At 46.2% G+C, this 18383-nt stretch overlaps 3 protein-coding genes across 5 annotated transcripts; 2 read left to right on the forward strand and 1 right to left on the reverse strand.

The window, feature by feature from the left end:
• Positions 1–3905: 3905 nt before the first annotated feature.
• On the forward strand, positions 3906–6690 carry GP1BA (glycoprotein Ib platelet subunit alpha). Its single transcript, XM_069063200.1, has 2 exons — positions 3906–3991; positions 4510–6690. The coding sequence occupies exons 1-2, from the start codon at positions 3965–3967 to the stop codon at positions 6688–6690; spliced, it is 2208 nt and encodes a 735-aa protein (XP_068919301.1). The 5' UTR covers positions 3906–3964.
• A 2604-nt stretch (positions 6691–9294) lies between these two features.
• On the reverse strand, positions 9295–13048 carry SLC25A11 (solute carrier family 25 member 11). The gene is made up of 8 exons (XM_069063206.1): positions 12869–13048; positions 12227–12379; positions 11786–11992; positions 11377–11467; positions 11182–11272; positions 10976–11075; positions 10584–10635; positions 9295–10370 (listed from the first exon to the last, which is right to left on the reverse strand). The coding sequence occupies exons 1-8, from the start codon at positions 12961–12963 to the stop codon at positions 10215–10217; spliced, it is 945 nt and encodes a 314-aa protein (XP_068919307.1). The 5' UTR covers positions 12964–13048; the 3' UTR covers positions 9295–10214.
• Positions 13049–13232: 184 nt separating this feature from the next.
• Positions 13233–18299, forward strand: RNF167 (ring finger protein 167). Of its 3 annotated transcripts, none has more exons than XM_069063203.1 (10): positions 13233–13539; positions 14060–14184; positions 14518–14598; positions 15519–15644; positions 15732–15819; positions 15916–16006; positions 16443–16548; positions 16731–16824; positions 17741–17821; positions 17899–18299. In XM_069063203.1, exons 2-10 carry the CDS (start codon positions 14101–14103, stop codon positions 18159–18161), a joined length of 1014 nt encoding a protein of 337 aa, XP_068919304.1. In that variant the 5' UTR covers positions 13233–13539; positions 14060–14100; the 3' UTR covers positions 18162–18299. The 3 variants fall into 3 exon arrangements, with proteins under 3 accessions (XP_068919304.1, XP_068919305.1, XP_068919306.1); XM_069063204.1 differs by having other exon boundaries at positions 13532–13648; XM_069063205.1 differs by lacking the exon at positions 13233–13539 and having other exon boundaries at positions 14066–14209.
• Positions 18300–18383: the final 84 nt, after the last annotated feature.

Raw genomic sequence — 18383 nt, forward strand, 5'->3', positions numbered from 1 at the left:
TGGGAGAGATCTAGGGGTGGCCAAGTAGTCTGGGGTGACTGGGAGGAGGGGTCCAGGGAAGATCTTGAGAAGGAGTCTAAGGAGGATCTTAATGGGATTGGGGTGACTAGAGGTAAGATTCCAGGAACCAAGAAAACTGGATTAAGGGGTGGGAAGTAGCTGAAGGCTACCTGGAGATAACAGACAATGGAGGGCTAGGCTAGGTTAAGGGTTAACAGAGATCTGGGTATAGCAATAAAAGAAGCTTATGACCTCAGGTGAACGTTAGGTCAAGTGAGAAGATTCAAGGAGAGTTCAAGAGGGTTGCCAGAACCTATATCCCATAATTCCTCCCTCAAACAAAGGGGACCCAAATTCTTTTGGGGTAAGAGGTCTTAGCTTGGGCCAGGACCCTGTCATTGGCAGTCATTGCTCACTGTGCTGCCACTGTTCTCAAATACTTGTAAGCTCCTGGACCTGGAGCTTTCTTAGAAGTCTCCAGCTTTTGTTGTATCAGGATACAGAGCCTTATATGCTACATATGTCCTTGTCCTGTCTCTTGCCAACAATGAGTTCAAGTTAGTTGGGCTTCTGGTTGATCTTTTTATGGAAGTCACTGTAGTTTTTCACTGTATTTTTTTTTTATCTTTCTTTGTTCTGATGTGAACTTTATGGTTTTGCTGGAGTTGGTCTGTGGAAACTGGGCAGACTGACTGATTCAGGCAGCCATCTTGACAGAAATCCAAAACTAAGATTTGTATGATGAGATTTGTATGCTCAAGCAGATTCATAGGAGAGGTAGTAATCAGAGAAAGATAACCTAATGTGAATCAAAAGCCAGTAGATACAGTAGAATAAGTTTTAGAGCCACTAAGGATCTGGGAGGAAGAGTGAAGTGAGTAGAACCAGAACAGTTTATACAATGATGACATAAAGACTTCAGAGCCAGGGGTAATGTGGTAAATAAACAATCAGGACTTCCAAAGACCAATGTTACAGCATGCTTCCTTCTTCCTGGAAAAGAGGGGATGCATGAAAAAATATATTTTCAGGTATAGTGGCCAGTTGCTCAGGGTGCATGAGTTGAGTTCTTCTGACTCCCAAGAAGAAATGATAGGATATAAAGTCCAGGTAGCATTGTGGATAATTAATAATAGCCGAGAAACAATGAGCTATATGATTTATTAGCAAAACAGATGTAGTGAGTCAAATGGATTCTCCAGTCAGTCCAAAGACCCTGAATACAGACTGAGCCAGATTTCTATGTATTAAAACAATTAATCAAATAAGGGCAAGTAATTAAAACAACAGGATACAAAATTAGGTAATCTGATTTCTAATTGGAGGAAAGATTAGGGGCTTTCTAAATTGGGATTGGGGAAGAGTTTCCCCGGAGTTGGGAGTGGGTTTCAGGGTCTTTCTCTTTCCAGAATTGAGAGACACTGGTTAATTGCATCTACCTGCATTTATGAAACAATGGATGGCTTTCGAACAACAATATGAAGGATAATACATGTGGCAGCACAAGATGGAGTTATTGCTCGTGAGATAGAATCTAATGGATTCTCTCAATTCCCACACCAAACCAACTCCATTTTGTAACTAGTCATCACTCTGTTTTGTCAGTAATTGAGAAAATGTGGTGTTAAGGTCTTATCTATGCTTTGTTACTCCTTGAGGATAAGTCAAAGAGTTCTTTAATCAACTTTTTGATGGTATCATAGGGCAGCTACTCATTGGCTGGCTACATGATTAGCCAGGACCCTGGCAGCATTTAAAAAGCAAGGCCTCTCTAAAGAATGATTTGAGAATTCTTTATAACCTGACTAATGTCTAATGTGAAAGTATTTGCAGATCCTATACTTGATTGTATGCTGCCATGGCAAGAGAGAAGGGGAGGGGAGGGTAGAAAATTTGAAACTCAAGGAATTGTGGAACTGAATCTTGTAAACTACAAGTAAACAAACACATTAATAATAAAGACAAAAAAAGAATGATTAAGACCTGGTTGATCTGTCAGTTGTGAGAGATTTGGTCTGAGTAGTTCGGAAGAGAGCCTTACAATATGAGAGAAGAACCTGGCTTTTGAAGGAGAGAGAACCTAGCTTTTGAGGAAATTCTAGCCTTTAGGAAAGGGATTTCTCTCTTTGCCTACAGTCCCATCATCAGTGTCATCTTGTGGCAGAACAACTTGATGATCATTCCCCAGAGGTCCACAGAATCTGTCTGTGGAGTTGAGGGGGAGTCAGTCATGAGAGTTGACAATGTTAAAGCACAGAGAAGAGGAAACCCAGCTGAATGACCTGCACAGCAGAGAGACCATGTCTAGGGAAGCACAGTACGAAGATACCATGAGGACACTGGGGGCCCTGCAGCACCAAAAGTAAGTTTCCTTGGCCATCCCTATATGCCTAACTACAAGTGTATTTTGTGTAAGCACACAAATTCTGTGTGTATTTATGGAAAGATGTGTCTTAGTTTCATGGTGGGGTGAGGGGAGGAAAGGAAAAAAGGATTAAGCACCTACTGTTTGCTGGGCACTGTGCTAAGAATTTTACAAATATTTCATCCTCACAACAACCCTGGGAAGTAGGTGCTATTATTACCCTCACTTTACAGTTGAAGAAACTGAAGCAGATACAGGTGAAGTGGATCTGAACTCGAGATCTCTTGTTACTAATAATGTCTCTGTTCTCCCAGCTCTCGTTGCTACAATTCATTCCCCTTTTCTAGAAAGAAAACTAGCAGCTGCTAATCTTTGTCCTATGTTTTGTTATTACCAGAGCTGATAGAGCTCTAGGGAAATAAGTGAATCTGAATAGAAATGGGGAGAGATACCCCATCTCAGTAAGTGGAACAGGGAGACCAAAGAGCATTATTAATGACTTCCCCAAGAGAATTACAAAAACTTTGGTATCCCTCAGCAGTAGTACTATTCCTTAGTCAACTCAAACAAATTCCTAGGATAAGTGATAATCAGAGAGAAAGATGAATCATTGTGAATTGAAAGCCATAGAATAGACACAGCAATAGAGTAGACACAGAATAAGTTTTGGAGCCACCAAGGATCTAGGAGAAGGGAAGGGTGCATTAGTGGGCCCTTTTTAAAAAATTAGTTGGCCCCCTTTTAAAAATTCTTTATTGGTACTTACATGAGAGTTCCTCATTTTCTTTCTTTTTTTTTGCCTTTTGGAGGGCGGTTGGGGTTAAGTGACTTGCCCAAGGTCACACAGCTATTTTTTTGTGTTAAGTGCCTGAGGCCAAATCTGAACCCAGGTCCTCCTGATTCCAGGACCGATGCTCTATTCACTGCGCCACCTAGCTGCTCCAAGTTCCCCATTTTCAAATGTAATGATGGCAGGCAGTAGCATAAGAGGAGACAACTATCATGTTCTAATCCACTTGCCTTGACTTGTAACCTTTAGGTGCCTCCAGCCCCTCTGAGCTCAACACGGTGATCTTTCAACCTTATAGGAATAGTAGGGGAACTCCTCTGCTTCTATATTTTCCTTAACCCCGTATCAACACTCTATGTATGTGCTTGTGTGCTTATCTAAAACAACTCTCTGTAGAATATTGAGCTACAAAACAACAGTGGTAAATGAAGTAACTCTTCATTTACCATTAAAAAACAGGTGAAGAAGTCTTGTGTCAAGGAAAATGGGTAGTTGCCTAACTTAATAAAGCCACCCTTACAATAATGTCTACATTCCCTCTCCTTAACCCTCACTTACCAGATATAGTCCCTGTGGACTCAGAACTCTGAGGAAAGGGCTGTGGAATAGAGGATATGGGGGAGGGAAGCTGTGAGAAAAGTGATAAGGGTTCTGTCTCATTCCCCACTCCTTTGGAAAACCCAGTGCTCCTATCAGGCCAGCATTTCCTCCCCTCTCTCTTCCCCCATTTTCCTGTCCTTGTCCAAAGCCAGGCATCTTGCCTCTCTGTAGGGTGAGCAGATAGAGGCATACTGCTCCTGGCAGAAACTATGAATTTGAGGAGCTCATGGGAAATGGTGAGTAGTGGGAGAGAAAGGTCATACCTGAGGACTGGAAAGGAAAGTTGACCTAGCTGGGCCTGAGGAGGATGGATTTTTCAGTTTGGTGGATTGAGGGTGGGGATAGTAGCAAAGAGTCAGTCGACTAAAGTGGTGGCTACTTGGATCTGGAAAGAAACAAGAGGGTTAATGGGGTTGAGTAGAGAGATGAAAAATGGAGGTCAGAGGAAGAAGACACCTGAGTCCTTTGGGGGTAATCAACAGTTGAGGAAATCATATGGAGAGACTTAGGACCAGATACCTGGGTCCTGGAAAGACTATGGAGCTAAGTGTTTGGTGGAAGGATCGAATGCAAGGGAATAAGAAGTGAGAGATTGGGAGACATCTTTTTTTTTGGGGGGGGGGATTAGGAGCTTGGGAAGGGGAGGGGTGAAAAGTTAGGAGACTGGGTGGGTCTGATCGTGGGTTCTTCTGGAATCTGGAATGTGAAAGAATAGGGAAGGAATTACCACACCTTCCCTCTTCCCCTTCCACAGGACCCCAACCTACTCTTAGTCCTCCTCTTCTTCTTCCTCCTCCTGGGCCCTTCCCATTCCCAAGCTCCCTGTGAGACCCATAAAGTGGAAGCCAACAAGCTGGAAACCAACTGTGAATCCCTTGGTCTGAAGTCTGTGCCATCGAAGTTGCCTCCAGACACTACCACCCTTCTCCTTCAGGATAATGGTCTGAAATCCTTCTCCACTTCTTCCCTCAGTCTTCTAACCCAACTCACTGAGCTCAGCTTGGCAAAAAATAATATGAATGTCCTGGTGGCAGATGGGAAACTTCCACTCCTCTCACAGCTGGATCTCTCTTATAATGACCTAAAGACCCTTCCCCAATTAGGGCACTCTCTCCCCTCTCTCACATTGCTTGACCTTTCCAGAAATGCCCTAGAGTCTCTGTCCCCAGAAGTCCTGACTGGTCTGGGTTCCTTAGAGAACCTCTACCTTCAAGGCAACAAGCTGAGGAGTCTGCCCCAAAACTTTCTGAGAGCAACACCAAAACTCCAGAAGCTGAACCTGGCAAACAATTACCTACAACAATTGTCAGCAGACCTGTTGGTAGGTCTTGAAAATCTAAACACCCTTTTCCTACAGAATAACCACCTCTCTGTCCTTCCTCTTGGCTTCTTCGGGGATCATCTCCTGCCTTATGTCTTTCTCCATTCCAATCCATGGAACTGCAACTGTGAACTTCGATACCTACGTCACTGGCTACAGGAAAATCAGGGTAACGTCTACCTCTGGAAGGAAGGTGTGGATGTCAAGGTCATGACTCCAGATGTGAAAAGTGTACAGTGTGAGACTCCCTTTAGGACACCTGTTTACACCTTCTCTGCAAACTGTCCCATCATTGGGGATTATGATTATGACAGCTATGATGGATATGATGGGTTAACTGTTCGAGGGGTCCTAAAATCTGAAACTACCACTAGTCCAACCACCATCTCCCTGGAGCATTCCACAGCCCTTAGTAGCTCAAAAATGACCATGACAGAACTAACCATATCCCCAATCACCTCAGAAAAAAACATACTCCCAAATACCAGAATATCTACCACGCTCCTTAACAACACAGAAACAACCTCGTTCCCAACACCAAAACTCACTACGTTCCTGATCTACTCAGAAGCTACCACACTCCAGATCACCCCAAAACCCACTGCATTCTCAGAGAATCTGGAAACAACCAGGTTCTCCACCTCTCCAGAAGCTACCACATTCCCAGTAACCTTAGAAAAAACCACCTTCCCAAATACTGAAAGGTCCACCATATTCCTTAACAAACCAGAAACAACCGTGTTTCCAACTATGCCAGAACTCACTAGGTTCCCGATCTCAGAAACTACTACACTTCAGATCACTCCAGAAAATACTACATTCCCAACTACCCAAGGGTCAGCCATATTCCTTAGCAGCCCAGAAACTTCTGTGTTCCCAACAATGTCAGAACTCACTAAGTTCCTGATCTCCTCAGAAGCTACCACACTCCAGGTTACCCAAGAGCCCCCTACATTCTCAGAGAATCTGGAAACAACCAGATTTCCAACCTTTCCAGGAGCCACTACATTCCCAGAAACCTCAGAAAAAACCATGCTCCAAACCACCCCAGAACTTGTCACATTGCCAAATACATATTCCACTGCACATACTTCTTCCATCCCTGATACCTTCCCCAGTCTCTCTTCAACTTTAACCTTCCCAAAGTCCAATATTCTCCCACCAAATGAAGCTGTTGCTCTAGGAAGCTTAGGTGATCCCAGTGATTCCTCTTCTCCTCTTTCCATCTCCTGCTGCCTTCTCTCTCTGAAGTTCTACATCTTTGGAATAGCTTGGGTTCTGGTCTCTTCCATTGTTCTCATTCTCTTCTTAGCTCTTGCCCAGCCCCCACCTTACCTGCCAAGCTCCCATGCCTGTATGGAAGACATCCCCAAACCACAGGCCACTGTCCACCTTGAATTCCTTAAGGGGAAGGAGGTGATATTCCCTAGAGCTTGTCTCCTTTTTCTTGAGGGATCAATACCCTCCTTCCGTACTAGACTCTTTCTGTGGGTATGGTCCAATGGCCGAGTGGGACCTCTGACTCTGAAGAGGAAACCATCTGCCAGAAGCCTGGGGCGAGGGGAAGACCTGCTGGGGTCAGTCAACATCAGGTATTCTGGCCACAGCCTCTGAGAAGTGTTTCTCTATAAACAAACCTGTCATGCTCAGGTTCTTAGACAGAATCTAGCACCCTAAATGACTTGGGAAAGATCGGTGTGGATGTAGCATGCTCTTCTGAAATCTGGGGGCAGCATCTGAACCCATAATAAAAATTTCTTTTAGTAATCAGTTCTTATTGTGTGTATTAGGTGGGTGTTGGGAGGGAACAATTTTTGGTCTTGGTGGTGTTAAAATATACTGGTGGGGTAGGAGGACTTACTTTGGCACTTTCCCTCCCGCCATCCCCACAAATTCTGAATTTGAAGTGCTGGTGGGATATTCAAGAAAGATGTTCCAAAAGCAGTTGGAGATGGGGTGGGGTTCAAGTGGGTAACAAAGTAGGGACCAGAGATGTTGGGAAAGAAGACTAAATTGGGGATAAGGGGGAAGCATTGGAGGAAGTAGATATGAATAAAATGCAGACACATTAGTAGGGAAAACTGAATTTCTAGGTCATATGCATTAACATTTGTTTTAATTGCAGAAAAATTTAGCTTTTTCTGAAATTTGAACCATAGAACTCTCTTGATCCTTTTTCCTCTATACCACATGTCTTGGCAAGATACTTTCCCTCCTCCCCAAGTAGATTCCTTTGGGGAAGAGGAAATAGGTAGATTGTTCTCCTGTAACCCCAGGATCCTCCAGTTGCTAACTTCCTATTCCCTAAAATCTAAAACACTTTATCTCCCAAATGAGTCCCAACACACACCTTTCCCCTTTCCTTGAGACAGCCTCTTTCCCGACCACTTAACCTCCTCTCCCACCACCCAGCACAAATGGAATATTTAGAATTTCAGCCCCAAAATTGTCTTCCAAGATTCAGCCCCACATCTCTAACTGCTTTCAAGATATCTCTTCTTGGATGTCCCACCACTTCCAACTCAAGATTTCAAAATCCAGACAAATCTTAATCTTCCCAAGCCTTCCACCCACCTCTATTTAACTTTACTATTTAATGTCAAAGGAAGTTTGGCATTACTATTTAATGCCCCAAAGCAGGCTCAAAACATCAAAATCCTTTTACTATGTAATGCCACAGCAGGTTCAAGCCCGACACATTGATGTCAGAAGTTTTAAATAGGTCAATATTAAAACAAAAGATTGTCCTCCCTAGTCTTAAAGACCCTTCATGTTAACTTTAGTCTTCATAATTTACACCTTCATTTTGCAACCACAAAAAAACCCCCAACCAAACAACAAACCAACAAATATTTTTTACAGGTATAAAATCAAAAGATATTACCCCAGTTTATCTTTTATGCCTGTTTACCCTACTCCCCAACTGGCCATTGCACAGAATACCTTAACAACCACAGAACATCAGAGCTAGAAGGGGCATGCAAGATCACCAAGTCCAATCTCATTTTATAGATGTGAAAACTAACACCCTGAGATTCAGTAATGTGCTTAAGGTCACACAGCTAGTTTTAATCTTATGCTTTGTTTTTAACTCAGAAGAGAGATCAGTGGAATATTTACTCCCCTCCCCCAATGCCAGTGAGGTTTGTGGAATAGCTACCATGGTTTATGTTGGGACTGTTCCTTTACTGCACTTTGGCCTTGTCTTCCTGGTCTTTGGGGAACCTACTGCTCCATATCTCCATCTTGAACTAGGTATTAAGGAGTTAGACACAGGGAAAGGTTCAGGTTGCATCAAAGTGCCCAAATGGTGCAAATGGTACCAATTGTTAAAAGTACCGACCTGGAATGGAGACCTGGATTCTGTTATCTGCTTTGCCACTGTGTGACTATGGAACTTATTTTCTCTGTCCAGGTCTCAATTTCCTCCTCTATAAAATGAGTGAACTGGATGTGCTCCAAGGTCTCTTCCAGAACTGATTCCATTACTTTGATTTATTTATACTATTAAAATGTTGATAATCATCATAACCTAGCAGAAGAGTGAGTCTAGATGTAAACCTGGGCAACTGGATCTCAACTAAACCTCTCTAGCTTGTCTTCTAGAACTGTTTATGAATGAAGAAACCCAAGGCCCAGAGACTTGCTCAATATCATTGTGGGAGGTAAGCAGCAGAGGTAGAATCTGAAACCTGATGATGACTCCGAATCCAAGTATCTTTCCATTGCACTTTACTGTCTCTTGCTCCCCTAAATGACCCTTCCCACCCACTCCCCACAACCAAATAGCTAGGCTAGCTGCTTCTTTGTTCCCAAAACACATCTCTCTCTCCTTTCCCTCATTTTTGTAAAGCCTAACACACAGCTGGATTTAAGTCCCTGCTCCCTCCCTGATGGTGCATATTATCTCCTTGAATAGCTCATCAACGGCTCCCCATTGGCAGCAATTTGATCCAGTCTCCAAAGAGGCAGGTGCCCATCAGTGCTCACTAGAGAGACTGGTCCCCACTCACTGACTCTAACACTGCTCACTTGTCCCATCCACTCTCCCTGCAGACTATGAAGTAGGTCTGTCTCCCACATTCCTCCTTGTGGTATTTCGGCTTCAGTCCTTTCAAGGGACATCCATTTCCCATTCCAGCTCCCATCAAAAGCAGGGAATATGAGAAGTGCAGAATGCTTACATGACCCCAGAAAAATAGTTGAAGTAATGACAAATCCCTTACCATAATTAAATATATTTTCACAAAATCATCATACATTTTTGCCATCATTTTTAAGATTAAAAAAAAAAAAGGCAGAGATAAGCTGTCCCCCAGGAACCCAATCAAAGCAGCCCCTGTCCTCATGCACAAGGAAGATGAGAGTACCCAAGCACATAGTAGGGGCTAACACTTCTCTTTTCCTACCTCTTGCTGCCTTGTGACTGTCACTTGTAATGACAGAAATGGGGGAACATGTGGAGTGTGGAGGGGGCCCTGGCCTTGATCAGTGCAGAAGCTGAGCAGATACCAAATTTCAACCCTGTCTCTTATTTGGCATTTATTTATTAGGCCCTTTGCTGGGGATCGAGCCTAAGAGAAGTATTCTACTTTACCATGAGGCCTCCTTGGATACATAGGTACTCTCCTCTGCTTCCTTCCTCTTTTCTCTCCTACTCAGTTTCCCTACTTGGGAAGCAAGCAGAAATACTCTATCAGACAACTGTATGTAGAACTCAAAACTATCTAAGCCATTGCTTCTGCCAGGACCTCCTTTCCCTCCCCCCTCCTCCACAAGATGTTTCTGGGGTGGAGGTCCCAAGTTATGAAGACAAGTCCCAGGATCTTTGGGGGGTAATATAGAGGCCACAGGAAAAGGGAAGTAGAGGCCAAGCTGGAGCAGGGGACAGATCAAAGTCCTTTATATCAGGAGAAACCACGTGGGGGAGAGAAGAGTGAAGGAGTTGGGGGAAAATAAATAGAAGGGGAGGCTGAGGTGGGGCAAAATCCAGACATCCCCTTTGGAAGGTGAATGGGCTGGAAAGGGCTTTAAGGGCTAGGAAGAAGCTCGTGGGGGTATGGCATGATAGGGACCCCTCAGATCCCCATTCCTGGGAGCCACGTCCTCCTGGTCCTCAGCCACCCTTGGTGTGCTCCTCAACCACTGAGAAAGAGCTTCTTGTAGGCTTTGTTCATCTGCTCCAGGAAGATAAAGGTAAGGACAGTATGGGGGCCAAGCCGGGCATAGTAAGGGGTGAAACCCTTCCAGAGGCTGAAGAAACCTTCATATCGAATGACCTTCACCAACACATCCTGTCAAGCAACAAGAGGTGGGCTTGGGGGATGAGAGGAACACTAATCCCTCCCCACCCACATTGTTTCTCCCAACCAAGAGACCCAACTATGGAGAATCCCAGGCTTTGGTCCATGGATAAATTCAGGCCAAATATTTTACATAATATTAGCTTATTACAAGCTGAATGAAGAGATAGTCAAATAACTTCCCTCAATTCCCCAAATTCTCACCAGTCCGTTCTTATATTCGGGCTTCCCATCAATCATTCGCATATTCTGGATCCTGGGGTGAACACAAGAAGGGGTAAATAATAAGTTAGAGCTGTGGAGAAAGTTGGGGCCTGGGTGGGATGAAATGGGACCAATGCTTACAATCTCTGATCACAGATTTAAAACAAGAATAGCCCTTTAAAGTTTTCTAGCTTCATTCCACCTTATTGTAGATGAACAAAAATGAAGAAAAGAGACCAGGTCTTCTTGACTCCAAGTCCAGAGCTCAAAAAAATGGTATACCTGGTTTGCTTTCCTATTGAGCTCTCATGTTCTCCATCAGAACAATGTTAAGTGCATATGTGAAAACACAGACATCCCTCCCCCTTTGCCTTAAGAGACCCTGAGCCTACCTGGTTTTAACAATGTCTACAGGCATAGAGGCTGCTGTGGTGACTAGCCCACTGATCATACTGGCACAGAAATGACAGAAGATGTTGTCAGAGAAGTGACCTACAATAGCAGAAAAAAGAGATGTCAGTTTAAATCCCTGGAATGGCTGGAGTAGGAAGGACTGAAGACCAGATACTCAGGTGGGTGGAGAAGGTTTGGGGCTCACCTGAATCCAAGAGAAACTGTTTAGACTGTGAATAGGAAGCAAGCTGGGCAGCATTGACAACAACTGCTCTAGCCATGGTAGGGATACAACCCTAGCAGTAAGAGGAAAAGCAATATGTCAGCTCCCCACCTCCTTCTGGACCCCCTCACCTCCTCTCCCATGCTCTCCCCTAATCATCAAGCCTCTTCCACTCACCCTCCAAAGGGTAGGGACCCCCTCTTCTCGGGCAATCCTCAAGAGCGCATCAAAAACATTCTTGTAGCCTCTACGCTGATCTGGTGGCATCCTGCAGAGAATGAGAGAGGTTGAGAATGGGAGAGGGCAAGAGAGAGGATCTGTAAAGAGCCAAGGTCATGAAAAATTATCAAGCGGTAATTCTATTCTTTGCATTACAAACAATCACAGTACTTCAGAGTCAAAAAGTCAATTTTATAGCTAAAGACACCAAGTACAGAGAAATAAACTAACTTGCCCAAAATTAGAGTGGAACTAGTGGAATCAGAACTTGTGTCTCCTGACTGCCATTTCATTGCTTTTCCCAGGTTAATGGCCTAGAGAGAGGCTGGGGTCCTAGGTCCTTAGATATGATTTAGGCATGACTCACCGACCATCAGCTGTCATACGAATCAGGGCAACTTCAGCAGGTGTTCCCACAAAGGCTCCTGTGGCACCTGCTGTCATGCCAATCAGGGCCTTCAGCAAGAAGCCAGGGGGTGTCCCATCTGCCCCAGTCAGGCGTTCAAAGAGAACAGTGTAAATGCCAAGTCGAGTTGTTGTGTAGGTCGCCTGGCGTAAGAGCCCAGCCGACAGCCTGATAGAAGGAGAAAGCAGGTTAGGAACTCAAGCATCATAGCCCAGTGGGAAAGGGAAAACACCCCTTCCTGGGCCCTTCCTTCTAATAGCTCCAATGAGAAGGGCTGGGCATGGCACCACACAGCTGCCAAGGTGTGATTCCCAGTCCCCATGCCTCACCTACAACCCCTGCCCCCTTCCTTTCCCCAAAGGCCCAAACTTCCAGCTCTGAGGCTCCCAGCCCTAGAATTACCCTGTGTAAATGCCTCGAAGCCCTTCAGTCCTCAAGATGCTGGTGAGGGCGTGGAAGCTAGTCTTGTATTCCCGAGTCTTGGCCCCTTCCCCACTCAGCTGCATTCGGTTCTTCACCAGGTCTAGAGGCTGCACAAAAACAGTGGCCCCCATCCTGAGGTGGGGGAAGAAGGAGGCTCAGAAACAGGCCCTCAGAATCTCCATCCTGAGAGCCACGGGTGCTCAGACCAACAGTGCTGAGACAGGCGCCATGAAAAAGTGGACGGGCCATGTATGCCTACGGGGTCCGAATTCGGGTTAAGTGTTCACACAACTTTCCACAGGTTGGCTGTGCCAGGCCAGGGGGTTGCGATGCGCTCGAGGCCGGCTCGGCGTTGTGCAATGACCCGGGGACCGGCAGGCCCGAGAAGGGATGGAGGCGCAATGGGGGGTCAGTGAAGGAGGGTCACACGTCAGGCAATCCGGGGCGACCGTGCAATAGGAGCCGTGCAGCGTAGGGGCTTGAAAGGTAGGGGGTGAAACGGGCCGTGAACAAGGTCCGCGCTGCCCCCGAGGCCGATCCCGAGTGCTGCCCAGGCGGTCCCCGGAGAAGCGCCCGGCTTCCAGTCCGGGCCAGTACGTGTGTAGGGAGGAGAACGCTTACCCAGCCAGGCCCCCGAACAAGAACTTGACCGACTTGGGGGACGTGCGGGGCTTTAAAGCCACCTCGCCGCCCCCAGGAGTCGCCGCTGCCGCCATCTCCACTAATGCCCAGCTGCACCCGAGACTCGAGAGCGCGCGCCCCCACACGCACCCAAGGTGACACTGCGTGCGCGCGCACGCGTCCTTGCACACACTCTCCCCGATCGCTCTCCACTAGCCCAGACAGCCCCGCCTTCTCCCCAGCCCCGGGGCCAGTCCCACCACCACTTGAGAAGGAGTTTGGCACGCAGGCGCGCAAAGGGGCGACCAGGAAGAAATCGAAGCCAGAGTAGTGAACCACAGGAATGGAGGCGGACCTTAGAGAATACTTTTGGGAGTGGGAGTGGGTTTGAGGTTCGTGGAGAAGGGCGTAAATAGAGAGAGAGAGAGCGGGGTGAACTGAAAGAAACGTGCGGTCAATAGCGCATGGGCATTCTTAGCACGCCGGTCCCAGAGAATCATAGAAAGCGGGGGAAATCTCGTGAGATTAAGGAAGCCGGGGACTGACGAGGAAGATTCTCGCGACAATTGGTTTTAGTGTTTGGAGATCGGGGCAAGTGAGGAAGCTCTCGCGAGACTTAAATGAACCTGAGGTAGCGGCGGCGGCGCCAGCAGCCCTGGGAGGGAGTAGAGGTTTGTAAACTGGGAATCCCCGGGGGCAGCGGGAGCGGAAATCTTCCCAGCAGGAATGGGAAGGACTTTGCAGGAGGTTTCTTTGGGGACCTAGGCTTCCTCCACATCCGTAACTATCCCTGTCGCCCTCATTCCCTGCTTTAACCCGCTGGCCCACTTTTGATGTCCCCTGGGCCCAGGTGTTGGGGGCCGGAAGTCCCTTTTAAGGGATTGGGGGGGAGGCTCCTGCAGGTCCGGAAGTGCTCCTTGTCGTGTCTCTCCTTTACCGGAAGCTCCTCTTTTCTTTTGGGTTCCCCCCCCTTTTTATCTTCAAACCATAAAACTTGAGTGGACCTAGAGGCCCCTACTGTCCCACCTGGTTCAGAACTGTCATCTCTCCTCCCCCACGCCCCAGTACCACGGGGAGTTGGGACTGGGTGAAAGATTAGATTACTTGACCCGGGTGGGATATACTTGGGATTTGGGGGGTGGGATGGGCCTGGGGCACTAGAACAGAACTCCGTTCTCATTTTGGCTACAGGACTCCGTCCTCCCCAACCTGCGGCTGCTGCTGCTGCTACCATGCGTCCTGAGGCTTTCCTGTTTCCTGTGCTAATGTCCACAGTGCTCTGGGGGATCACCCCCACTTGGGGGCTCATCCGAGCCGTGAGTCTGGGGACCTGGGCCCAGGGTGAGCTGAGCTTAGGACAACAGGTTACCTATGCAAGTGGATCCCCAACCTTTTCGCAATCCGTGGGTGTTAGAATACTAGATTGGGAGCCAGAGGACCTGAATTCTCCAACAGTTAACTACCCTTATATTAATTGCTGCCTGTTTGGGGGCCTCAAGTTTTTTTATTTGCTAAATAAGAGGTTTGGACTAATTCCTCTTAGAGTTCTAAATTAAATGTATACAATATTAGAATTGGGGCAGGGAGAGGAAGGGAGGGGGAAGGGTTTCAGTGGGGACAAAGGGGAGCAGTGAGTCTTATGTTCCCAGACCTCCGACCACAATGCGAGCATGGACTTTGCAGACCTTCCTGCCCTTTTTGGGGCTTCTCTGAGCCAAGAAGGGCTCCAGGTAAGTTGCTTATTCTCTAGAAGTTTGGATCAAGGGGACAAGAAGGACTAGGTGATCAGTAAGCTTAGTGCTATAATGGGAATAGAACAATAACTATAGACAAAGGACCTGGTTTAGAAACTTGAATTTTCTACTTTGTGACATTGGGCAAATTGCTTTCCTTCTCAGTGACTCAGTATTCTCATCTGTAAAGTGAAAAGGTTAGACTATGTCAGGGGTTCTGAACTTGGGGTTCATGAACTTTTTTTTTAAATAGTTTGATGACTTTTAGTACAATCGAATCCTTTTGTAATTTTATGTATTTCATTTTATGTATTTAAAAACATTGTTCTGAGAAAGCTTCACCAAACTTTGAAAGGGGTCCTCAACACAAAAAATTAAGCCCTGGACTAGATGACCAAAGAAGGTGCTTTACCGTACTTTTTGGTTAGAACTATGTTACAGCATATCTGAAATTTACGGCAGTATGTATTTAATTGGTGCTAGATTGGAGAGATTGATAGTTTGTATTTGGGAGAGGGAAAAGAGTTTATAATCAAGTTTAGGATTACTTTCTAAGAGAGCAGGTACATATATATATACTATATCCGTAGAATAGTAGGGTAGAGTTGAGATAGCAGTAGGTATCCTGAGCAAAAGCTTATCCTGCAGAAAAATGCTTGGAGTTAGGTGGTTGTGAAGTGTGGAAGGCAGCATACACTAGAGGCAAAAGTGGGGGGTGAAAGTAGTTATTAGGAGGAGAGGGTACTCAAGTCTGGAGAAATATTACTGGAGAGTCTGAGATCATTATTCCAAAGGAGCTTTTGTTTAGAATTGGATGTTTCTATTTAAGTTGGGTCTCTAACTGCCTGGAGATAGAGGGTAGGAATGTTTGGATGCATTTGGGCCTGAGGAGCACCTCATCTTATTCCCTCCCCCAGGGGTTCCTAGTGGAGGCTCATCCTGCCAATGCCTGTAGTCCTATTAACCCTCCACCTCTTGCTCCTGCCAATGGTTCTGCCTTTATTGCACTGCTTCGGAGATTTGATTGCAACTTTGATGTCAAGGTGGGGAATGGGACTGGGGATGGGGATGGTAGAAGAGGTCTAGAGTGATTGGGTAGTGGTTGCTCTGACTCCCTTTCATCCTCTCAGGTTCTGAATGCCCAGAAGGCTGGGTACAGAGCAGCTGTGGTCTACAATGTGAATTCCAATGAACTTTTGAACATGGTGTGGAATAGTGGTAAGAGTTGGGGTACCTGAGCACCAAGTCCTTGGGGAGCGGGGTGAGAGGAGGGGCTATGTCTGGGTCCCTGGTATGACAGTCCCATTCCTACAGAGGAAATTCAGCAGCAGATCTGGATCCCATCAGTGTTTGTGGGAGAGACAAGCTCTGAGTACCTGCGCTCCCTCTTTGTCTACGACAAGGGGTATGATGTGTCTTCCTGTCCTCAACCTTGATTCATATCTGGTGTATTTCTAATCCCCTTTTCCCACCCTGGATCTTTTCATTCACTGTTTTCTTTTCCATCTTGTATGTCATTCCCTGCCCCTCCCCTTTATAATTTTTCTTTTATCTCAGTCGAACATACTATATCCCAGAGTCACGAAGCTCTGGTGGGAAGGACACAGAATTCATGAGTTTGAGTCCTTGCTCTTCCATTTCCTAAGCTTTATGACTAGCAGGTCTCTCTGAGCCTGTTTCCTCATTTGCAACTTGTATTGCCTATGCCACAGGTTTGTTGTGAGGAAGTTTTGTAAACTTGTGTTTGAGTTTATTTCCCTTCCTTTTCCTATGCCTCCAGTTCTTGAATGCCCCCCTATTGCTAAGCTCTCTGACTGCTCCCTCCCATTGTCCCTTCCTAGGGCTCGAGTCTTGCTGGTCCCAGACAACACCTTCCCTCTAGGCTATTACCTCATTCCCTTCACTGGGGTTGTGGGTCTGCTGGTTCTGGCCATGGGGGCAGTACTGGTGAGTTAACTTTGGGCAAGGTCTGTTTTTCCAGGGGCTCTGGAAAGGGGCATAGGTTGGGAAGTCACACCAACTCCATGAGGGGAGAGGAAGACTGAACTGGCCCAGCCTTTTTGATGCTCCTGGGGTGGGTTCCTCTCCTTTCTTCTGCCAGGTAGTGTCCTCTCCTTTCTCCCTGCCAGGTAGTTCGATGTATACAGCACCGGAAGCGACTCCAAAGGAACCGATTGAGCAAAGAACAGCTGAAACAGATTCCCACCCATAACTATCAGAAGGGTGAGGCAGGGTTCTGGGATGACCTTCCATACGGGCAAGAGGCAGGGGAGGACAGGCCCAAACATTATCAAGATCAGGGTATCAGTATCTGGAAATAAGAGATGGAAGGCAGGAAAGGCTCCATAGACCAGAGCAAAGGTGAAAAGAGAAGAAGCAAAAGAGAAAAAGGGGGTAAAGGCAAGAAAACCCCAAATACTCAGACCTAGTGTCCATATAAGGCTAGAGTTAAGGCCTGGCCCTTCCTTCCCCATTTCTGTTCATCTTTCCTCTTCTAAACCACTTCCCCTCACCTCTACCCCTTGCTGGCTTGATCACTCACTCTGTTCCCATCACTTCCTACTCTCCCACCATACTCCTCTCCACCCTGCTTTTTCTGCATTGAGTTGTACCTTTTACAAATCTTTCTTTCTTTCCTGGCTTCTAGTTTCCATATTTGTTTAAAAAGAAAAGTAATTAGGATTGGAAGGTGGGAAGGATATGGTGATTTGAGTTGTATTAGGTTGAATTAGGCAGCACATTGTAGGGACTTTTTACTCTTGAATTTGTATAGCTGGATTTAGTTAAGAGAAAACACTTAAAACAGAGATTCTTAATCTGGGGTTTTAAAAGATATTTTGATAACTATTTCAACACAATTGGTTTCATACTTTTTCTTGGGGAGGACAGGGCAATTGGGGTTAAATGACTTGCCCAAAGTCACATGGCTAGTGTTAAGTGTCTGAGGCCGGATTTGAACTTGGGTCTTCCTGACTCCAGGGCCAGTGCTCTATTCACTGGGCCACCTGGCTGCTCCAGTTTCATACATATTTTATATAAATGCACAACACATTCTGAGAAGGGGGCTCATGACACAATAATCCTTAAACTAGAATCAAGTCTGTGATAGGCTGAGTAGGGGCCTTCATCTCCCATCTAGGTGATGAATATGATGTCTGTGCCATCTGCCTGGAAGAATATGAGGATGGGGACAAGCTAAGGATACTACCATGTTCTCATGGTAAGAAATATTTTCTCGTAAAGGTGCCATTACCCTCTCTGCCTTCTTACATGACCATTTTTGTGGTCTTTTCCTAGCGTATCATAGCCACTGTGTGGATCCCTGGCTCACCCAAACCCGGAAGACTTGTCCAATCTGCAAGCAGCCAGTTCACCAAGAACCTGGGGAAGAAGAGGAAGAGCAGGAGGCAGAGGAGGATGGGGACAGTGGAAATCCAGTCTCTGAACGAACCCCTCTTCTAGGTCCATCTACCACCCTCCCACCTTCCTTTGGTACCCTCTCCCCTACCCTTCCTGAAGAACCTTCTTCTTCCCTATCCTCCTCAGCTCTTCTTGTCTGACCTGAATTTGCACCTTCTTCCTTTGAGGATTTCCTGGCCCTTCCCCCTTCTACGTCTAAATATTTTCACTGTTGGGTTAATAAAATTGTTTCTGGACCAGGGGTGGGGTCTTTTTCAGGACCCCTTCCCCCACTAATACCTTTGGTCTACTTGTTTTTCTTGGGTGTAGGAGGGAGTACATCCTAGTACTCACTAGGAGGTTGCAATCTTTCAAAAGGGGGA

The sequence above is a fragment of the Petaurus breviceps genome, unplaced genomic scaffold, assembly GCF_028583685.1.
Source record: "Petaurus breviceps papuanus isolate PSGF00001 unplaced genomic scaffold, PetGlider_PUasm1.0 90537, whole genome shotgun sequence".
Lineage (NCBI taxonomy): Eukaryota > Metazoa > Chordata > Mammalia > Diprotodontia > Petauridae > Petaurus > Petaurus breviceps.

What these genes read in the sequence shown, in the direction of transcription:
- GP1BA (XM_069063200.1), top strand. Translation starts at nt 3,965, where the DNA reads ATGAATTTGAGGAGCTCATGGGAAATG. An exon ending in TGAGGAGCTCATGGGAAATG is followed by an intron (nt 3,992 to 4,509) that starts GTGAGTAGTGGG and finishes CCCCTTCCACAG; the next exon opens with GACCCCAACCTACTCTTAGT.
- SLC25A11 (XM_069063206.1), bottom strand. Translation starts at nt 12,963, where the DNA reads ATGGCGGCAGCGGCGACTCCTGGGGGCGGCGAGGTGGCTTTAAAGCCC. An exon ending in CGTATGACAGCTGATGGTCG is followed by an intron (nt 11,468 to 11,785) that starts GTGAGTCATGCC and finishes CATTCTCTGCAG; the next exon opens with GATGCCACCAGATCAGCGTA. An exon ending in CCGAATATAAGAACGGACTG is followed by an intron (nt 10,371 to 10,583) that starts GTGAGAATTTGG and finishes GTTGCTTGACAG; the next exon opens with GATGTGTTGGTGAAGGTCAT.
- RNF167 (XM_069063203.1), top strand. Translation starts at nt 14,101, where the DNA reads ATGCGTCCTGAGGCTTTCCTGTTTCCTGTGCTAATGTCCACAGTGCTC. An exon ending in TGAGCCAAGAAGGGCTCCAG is followed by an intron (nt 14,599 to 15,518) that starts GTAAGTTGCTTA and finishes TCCCTCCCCCAG; the next exon opens with GGGTTCCTAGTGGAGGCTCA. An exon ending in CTCTTTGTCTACGACAAGGG is followed by an intron (nt 16,007 to 16,442) that starts GTATGATGTGTC and finishes GTCCCTTCCTAG; the next exon opens with GGCTCGAGTCTTGCTGGTCC.